The sequence below is a fragment of the Glycine max genome, chromosome 1 (assembly GCF_000004515.6).
Source record: "Glycine max cultivar Williams 82 chromosome 1, Glycine_max_v4.0, whole genome shotgun sequence".
Classification (NCBI taxonomy): domain Eukaryota; kingdom Viridiplantae; phylum Streptophyta; class Magnoliopsida; order Fabales; family Fabaceae; genus Glycine; species Glycine max.
This window is the reverse complement of record NC_016088.4, coordinates 56,908,819-56,916,768: the sequence shown is the minus strand read 5'-3', so window position 1 is coordinate 56,916,768 and position 7,950 is coordinate 56,908,819. Positions and strand designations below refer to the sequence as shown.

At 34.5% G+C, this 7,950-nt stretch overlaps 2 protein-coding genes across 2 annotated transcripts; one reads left to right on the top strand and one right to left on the bottom strand.

The window, feature by feature from the left end:
- The first annotated feature begins 640 nt into the window (after positions 1-640).
- Positions 641-1,493, top strand: LOC100788567 (ethylene-responsive transcription factor ERF022). The gene has a single exon (XM_003517492.4). It carries the CDS (start codon positions 713-715, stop codon positions 1,352-1,354), a length of 642 nt encoding a protein of 213 aa, XP_003517540.2. The 5' UTR covers positions 641-712; the 3' UTR covers positions 1,355-1,493.
- A 2,736-nt stretch (positions 1,494-4,229) lies between these two features.
- On the bottom strand, positions 4,230-7,528 carry LOC100305937 (uncharacterized). Its single transcript, NM_001248283.2, has 3 exons — positions 7,350-7,528; positions 5,509-5,642; positions 4,230-4,679 (listed from the first exon to the last, which is right to left on the bottom strand). The coding sequence occupies exons 1-3, from the start codon at positions 7,459-7,461 to the stop codon at positions 4,584-4,586; spliced, it is 342 nt and encodes a 113-aa protein (NP_001235212.1). The 5' UTR covers positions 7,462-7,528; the 3' UTR covers positions 4,230-4,583.
- Positions 7,529-7,950: the final 422 nt, after the last annotated feature.

The following is a 7,950-nucleotide window of genomic DNA, read 5'->3' as shown; positions in this document are numbered from 1 at the left end:
TATAGAAGCTGAAGGGGATAATATGCCTGGATATCATAGGTCATTCAAACTCAACACAAGCAAAAAGGGCTATTAAAAACTAATTGAGTTTTATTGGGACCAGGCCGGGATAGCATCCGCAAAATTTCACTTAATAAGGTTAACATAATAAAAATTGCTTCCACCTTCATTTTGTAAGTCGAATTTTAATCTACTAGCTACCACCACTTACTTTTCTGTTTAGCTTCATTCACTTTATTTTTCTTCTTTTGTGCCACGTAGCCCATAACTTCATTTACACTCACCAACACTTTGATCAGCCTTTGACAACAAGCTTGGACTATACGATGTCCTTCTTTAAAAAAGAAAAGAAAAAACCTGCAAAGATGAAAAAAAATTAACGTCAATCACCATTTAAAAAAATAACAATAAGAAATTAAATACTACAATGGGAAACTAGAGAAGAATTTATTAATTAATGGCAACATTTAAATAAATCCTAGTCGTTGGCGTGACATCACAGAGATTCAATAATGCAAAAAAAAAAAAGGGTACAGTAGTAAACGTAGCGTGCCCCATTGCTCTCTCACTGACAGCATGTTCCCCACTTACGTGTAGCTACGACGAACCTTACCTCTTCTCCCTTTGATTTCTCGACCTTAGTCTTACACATACTATATAGTATCATCACATCACTCCCTCACTCTCACCAAACTCTCTTCATTCATTCTTTATGGATCAAGAAACAACAAGAAGAAACACCATGCAAGAATGTCATGTGATAGCCCCAACAACAACAACGGCAACATCATCGTATCGTGGAGTTCGTCAGCGAAAATGGGGCAAATGGGTGTCCGAAATCCGTGAGCCTGGAAAGAAGAGCAGAATATGGTTAGGGAGCTATGAGTCACCAGAGATGGCTGCAGCAGCATATGACGTGGCAGCGTTACACCTTCGGGGACGAGCTGCAAGACTCAATTTCCCCGAATTAGTTGAGACGCTGCCACGTCCAACGAGTTCGAAACCCGAAGATGTCCAAGTGGCAGCACAACAAGCGGCGGTGATGTTCAGAATATCACCAACAATGTCACCTATTAACAATCATCAAGGATGTGTCAATGACAATAACATTATTAAGGGTAGTGTGGTTCCTGTGAGAGTGGGACTCTCACCCACACAAATTCAGGCCATCAATGAGTCCCCATTGGACTCACCAAAGATGTGGATGGTGCAAATGGCAGAGGCACTCAGGTTTGGTTTCGATGATCACTCTATGATGATGCTGCCTTCTGATGATGATGATTATGCTTTGGAGTTGAGTGGATGGGAAGAAATACAGCATGAATCTTTATGGGACTCTCCAGAATATATGTAATTAATTACGTAACTATTAATTAATAATCAATGTACCCTTGATTTAGGGCATTATATATTACATATGATTAAAGAATCATGTGGTTTTAGTGAGACTGATTCAATGAAGCAAAAGGATTAATAAATTATATATTTGTAAATTGCGTACAGTATTTCATGACCCATTTGTTTCTCCAATTGATTTGTGTATGTTTCTTAATCATCCAGTTGTTTATTCATTAATGGTGATCCTTCTTCGTTTACTAGCAATACTCCTTTGTTAGCAGATTAAATTAACTCCTATCCGGCTATTCAGGATACGAAATTAATGCAGTGCATTATAAGACTGTTAGGTAAGAATTTTGTTGTCTTGTAAATATTAATGTATTTTCCAGAATGTTATTTTCATCTGACACATGTAGACCTTTGCATGGATGAAAATCTTAATTTGAGAGGCAAGGGAGAATACTATTTTTAAAATTGTTTAGCTGTAGCTTATTCCATGTGTGAAGAATTTGATGCATGAAATGTTCTTTATTATAGAATCTGTACTTTTTTTATATATATAGTCATTTTCATATTTTATTATCAATAAAATAATTTTTCATCAAATATTTTTTTTAAATTGTTCATGTGTATTTACAAATACGAATATAATAGACGCGCGTGATGTTTCAGCTCGTTTGGTAAAGTTTAATCCTTAAAAACAATTCCTTATTTTTTAAGAAGCTTTCTAAGTAAATTGGTTTTTCTAAAATAAGGTGAACTAAATATGTACTTAGTGCTTAATCTATTTAATTTCTTGAGCGCGTGATTAATTGAACATTGTTTGTTAGTAGTTTATAAAAATCTATTTTATGAAGAAAAAAACGGTAGAGAGAGCGAGAGGCAATTTTTTTTTTTAAAAATATTTTTATTTTTAAACAGATCACATGGAAAACAAATTTATGTACACTATGACTTCTAAGGTTAAAAAAAAATGAAAACCTAAAGGCATGACTTCTATGCTTAATGTACTATACTATGCCTCTTTTCTTTTTAAAAGCATCCAAAGGACTGTGTTTCAAATCGAATTTTGTTTATATGTTGATTGTCACACCGAGGCAATAGAAAAAAGTTGGCTTTTTACCTTCAACTTTTTCCCCCTCTATCTAAATTCCTGATTCCATTGACGTCGTCGTCTTTTTATTTATTTCTGCGTAACAAATTAAAGGAGGCTGTTTGTTCTAAAATGGAGATAAAGAGGAGAAGTATGATTATAATAATATGGCGATCATTTTCGTAAGCCGGCCGAATCTATAAGGCCCTAATAGGCATGACTTTCGTGTTAGGAATTTACCATTGACATTTGACTGCCACAACTCACGTTTCTAACCAACACCACCAAAGAAGGTGCTTTTCATTGGAATAATTAATAAGATTAACCACCTCCGTGTGAGTAGAGTGTGCCACCTACACGCATGACACAACACGTTTATTTATTACTTACAGATTATTACTATTGATAAGAGATTTTTTTATTTAAATTTGTGCATGTTTTGGGTAAAGAATAAGTTTTCGTGTCAGAAAGAACCGATTTCAGATAACTCGTTTTGTCCATCATTTATTAAAATTAGAATGGTCGCCAACTAGCTTAGTATACTGCGTGTTTAATTCCCCTTTCCCATGCTTCAAACAAAAAAAACAAAAAAAAACAAAAACAACGCAAAAATAGATTTGTAGGGAACGGAAGAGAATATAAAATACATACATGGTTTTTTTAGGAATCGTAGAAAATAATGTTAGAAACAAGTAATTATTATATGAATTTACTTTAGTATTAGGATGTAATGAAATGTGACGAAACTAAGATTTTTTTTATTTTACTGCATGACGAAACTAAGATAAAATGAAGTTTTAGTATTATTTTCAGCTGTACCAAAAAAAATATTTGTTATTTGTTTTGGATCCAACCCAAACAACCAAAGGATCCAACAAGACCCAACCAATCGTAGCCCAATAAGACCTAACAGGAGCTCAATAGTCAATATGCATGATAACTAAAAAGCTAGGCACAAGAAAATAAAAAACAATCAGCATGCAAGCTATCCCTTGAAAAGTAGGGATACAACTAAAGCTTATCATCCACAAACAGATGGTCTGGTCAGAGAGAGGTCCGCTGTTTGGAGGCATATCTTCACTGTTTTTCAAATACCAAACCTAAGCAGGGGTCGGAGTACTTAGCTTGGGCGGAATAATGGTTCAATACCAATTGCAGTTTTTTTTTTTTTATAGACAAATATTAGATTTTGTTGGTGGAAGAGATTCAAATCCACAACTTTTCTCTCCCTTAGTTCAATACCAATTATAATGCTTCTACTAAAATGTCAGCATATGGTCAAGATCCTCCTTTGCTATCGAAGGATACTACAATCCACTCAAGACCAAATGTAATAAGGAATGCAAGAGAGATTCGAGTGCTTTTGAAATGGCAGCAACTACCAGAATGTGAAAATAGTTGGGAATCAACAATTAGAGAAGCCTTTCCTCACTTCACCGCGAGGACAAAGAGAATCTTATAAAGGGAATTGATAGACAATGCTCTCCTATAAAGGTGGGCAATATTAAGAATAATACAGAGAATCACATATCCGGGCAATGAGCAAGTAGAGTTCGAGACAAGTTGTATTGGAGAGACAAGGAGAAGGGAATAAAAGGAGAGAAAAGGAAATAGTGGAGAATTCAAGTCTCTTGAGAACTTGAAAATTTCTCAGTTCAATAAAAATCGGTTTCTTCTTTATTTCTGATACAATTATGCCAAAATGACTAAAAAGCCTGTCATATATGGAACATCTTGCAGTTGAAAATATAGAATGCAAGAATATGATGAAGATTAAATAAATGTGCAAGATTCAGCCAAGGTCTCTTCAATACTGTTTATTATTCATACGATCCCTCCCGGTAACATATTCAGCTAAGCAAAACCAAAGTAAAACGAAAATGATGAATTCAGCTAAGCATAATAATGAACTGTGGTCCAATTAAATCAAATGCTGATAAGAATGTTTCAATTTTCAAGAGATATAGCCAATATTCGGCTGTTTTTTTTTCAGAAGCAATGCAAAATGAACAAAATAGCATTGCAGACCAATGTAGCCTACATTATTAGCCAAAGATACAGCACTTCCTGCATGACAGAACTAAATGACCGAAAATTAAATCTCCAGAAATTTGAAAGCACGCTGCAAAATTGAATGTATGAAAGTGCATAATCACTGTGCAGTGGATTCTTTCAGATATGCAATAAGATCAGCACGTTCCTGAGGCTTCTTAAGACCAGGAAATACCATCTTTGTCCCTGGAATATACTGCACAACAGCCCAACACAAAAGAAGGCGTGTCAGTGAGATAATGTGGCGGTGGAAAAAGATTTCTCAATGTCACAATGCAAGATTAGCTTACTACCGAACAATTCAACCCAGTAGAAAACATTAAATCCCAATGAAAAAAATATGTAGTGTGCACGTGATTACTATTTACGATTCATTCAGAAACAGGGACCGATCCAAAATACAAATGAGGGAAAAGCCAAAAATTAAATAAACTTTTAACATACATTATCAAGTTCTCAATGCATTGTACAGATACTTTTAAATTTAGATATAAATATCAAATTTAAAAGTATAAATTAAAAGATATATTAAAGAAAAAATATCACGTTGTCAAATAATTAATAAAGATCATAGTATGACAAAACATACCCTCATTACAAGAATAAACATTTTATTTTGTTATATAAGAATCAAAGATACAAGACATTTGACATTAAGAATTAAATTACTGAATGTGTGAAACAACTACTAAAATGATGTGTCAAAATTCTTGGCACAATTATAAAAAGTTTGGGTTAACAATTTAGAATTAACTAAATTTAAGTAATAATTTTTTTATAAAAAAAAAAAGACAAATGCTAAATATAAACAAAGTCATGTGACAATTTTGAGAAAGAAGTCCTCATTCTCAAATTAATAAGGATTAATATGTATTTTAAAAGAGATATTTTTGAGAGGGAGCCAGGCTCCACTCTTTCCCACTTCTCTATCCATCCAGTTCAGAGAGAACATTGGTGAAGCATATCTCACATTTGGATGATCAGTAATTAATAGCCATTCATACAGAAATACTAGTTTTTTGTACCTTTTTGGGGTTAAGCAAGTAATCGTATAGTGTCTTTTCTTCCCAAGTCACAGCCATGTTCTTGTTAGCTGAAGAGTAGGAATATCCGGGAGTTGTGCCAGATTGCCTTCCAAACAAACCATTCAGATTGGGTCCTGAGATTGTCAAAAGGGCAAATATTAGAATACATAAACATTATTTAAGAGGGTGATAGAAGCAACAGAAAAATAATTATATAACTGGTACAATAGATTGTCATCAATTGAGTGCCTACCAAATCGGGACAAGGAAGCAGCAATGTATACATTAGTGACCAAGTACGATTTGTTTCTTGAACACACTTCACACGAAACAGAATCTCAATACAATGAAAACTTTGGATTGTGCTAATACAACCAAAGGCATGTCTCAATGTCTTGTAATCTAGGAAGCACATACACTTCCAATGAATGTTGTGTCAATGTGTTGGACACATTTCCAACACCGACACTCCTCGGACACACAGCAAACACTGTGTGAGACACATTTTTGGGGTGTCCAATTTTTTATTTTATTTGTTGGGGCTTGGACATGCCGCGAACACTTCTCTGGACACACAACGGACACCTTTATTTTTTTTAATCAATTTTTTTAAAAATAAACCTAAAAGATTAGATTATAAAATTTTCTTTTTAAAATTAACCTATTTTGATAACCTTTTTCACATTACGTTCTACCTTCTTCTCTTCTATTCACGTTTGCAATTTGCTCCTTTTGCACGACACTATCCATTCACATTCTCAAGTACGCCAGTGCCACTGGTTATTTTCCATTCGTCATTGCCTCGTTGGCATCTGGTCGTCTTGCTTGGTTGACTTTGCATTCATGGTTTTTCTGTTCGTCACTTCATCTTGTTTTTCTTTTCTAGTTCACTGACTTTTCTCTCCTTTCGTGTGTTTCAAGTACACCCTTTGTTCGCCTTGATATAAATCTTAATTATCAATTTACATTTTTGTCACGTTGATTATATATATACACACACACACAAATATGCCATGTCCTATGTTTTAGATTTTAGCTATGTCCCAACGACGAAGTCCATGCTTCATAGGTTGTAATAGCCATTAAATTCTTAAATTGGTAAGATTTTCTCATTCTAAACCAACTTTGGATTGTGCTTCAAGGAAGGATAATTCTCTTTGTCCAATCATTATCACACAAAAGAACAAGACAAAAACAACAGGAAGATTCAGCTTCAATTCCTAAGCTTCATACATAGGTATCTCCCACAGATTTCTACAACAAGGGGGTATTATAGACGCAATCTATGTTCAAATCCACTAAATTCTTCTATCCACAAGCATTCAATCTTAAGCTTTAACTAGACCCGAATAATTACTTTTCAATTGAGGATTCAATGGAATTATCAAACGCTCTTAGTAGAATTTTAATATCATCGAACTGAAAGTGCTACGCACCAACGAGCAATCGGTTTCAAGCGCATATTGCTTTTGCACGGTTTCAGCTAACGTGTCCACAATTAGACCAAAAATTATGACACGAAGGCAGTTGACAAAATCAAACCGAATATTAACACAAACAACTAAATAGTATTTAGGCAGATCATTCATAAGAAATAAAGAATCTGTGCACGAACAAGGCACAATAACAATTACAAATTCCAGCACAAACAACATAGCGTATAAAAGTTTAACTAATCAATCAACAACCTGATTTCCAGATCTAGGCCTTATTACGCTTACATTCAGCAAAAAAAAAAAAAAAAAATAGAGATGCAAGCAATATTCATTCAAAAATTGAAAAATCAATAGTCTATTTAAAAAGTGCATTAATAAGGAGGAATGGCGAAGGCGAGAACTGACCTTGCTTGTGACCGGCACCTTTTTCGACGGTGTGGCACTGAGCGCACTTGGTCCTGAAGATTTTGTCACCGGATTTGACATCGCCGGGAGGTGCCTGATCGAACGACGCCATTCGCAGACAAAGGCGAAAAGGATTGGGGAAAACAAGAGGTGAAAGAGTTGTGCGGAAAACTTGCAATGAAGAATAGACTATTCAGAACACATGCATATATATATGAATGCGAGACGGCAGGGTGGGAAATTGGATCGCGTTGGCCACGGGCCTCCAAACCAAAGCCAGCCCTAACTTTTTTCGTTGACGTGGACCGTTTGTGGCGCACCAATTTTGAAGAAAAAGTAGCGTAATAGCGTTAACTTGAGGCCGAAGTCAAGTTTGCCATGTAATTTGCATGAAAGTTATCACGCGAGAATATGTCTCTGCCCAATATTGAAAAGCCAACACATGTATTGATTAATCTCGTCATTGAATTAAGGCCAAGTTTGTTAAAAAAAATAATACTTATTTTAATAAAATAAATAATTTTTTATTTTTAAATGTGTCTGTCTAAGTTGTTTTTGTTTTAAAAAATATTTATTTTGAGCAAATAAGTATTTTTTTAAA

Excerpts from the sequence above, each read along its gene's own strand:
- LOC100788567 (XM_003517492.4), top strand. The coding sequence starts at position 713 with ATGGATCAAGAAACAACAAGAAGAAACACCATGCAAGAATGTCATGTG.
- LOC100305937 (NM_001248283.2), bottom strand. The coding sequence starts at position 7,461 with ATGGCGTCGTTCGATCAGGCACCTCCCGGCGATGTCAAATCCGGTGAC. Across the intron at positions 5,643-7,349 it reads AGGTGCCGGTCACAAGCAAG|GACCCAATCTGAATGGTTTG; the intron begins GTCAGTTCTCGC and ends TGACAATCTCAG. Across the intron at positions 4,680-5,508 it reads ACTTGCTTAACCCCAAAAAG|TATATTCCAGGGACAAAGAT; the intron begins GTACAAAAAACT and ends GCTGTTGTGCAG.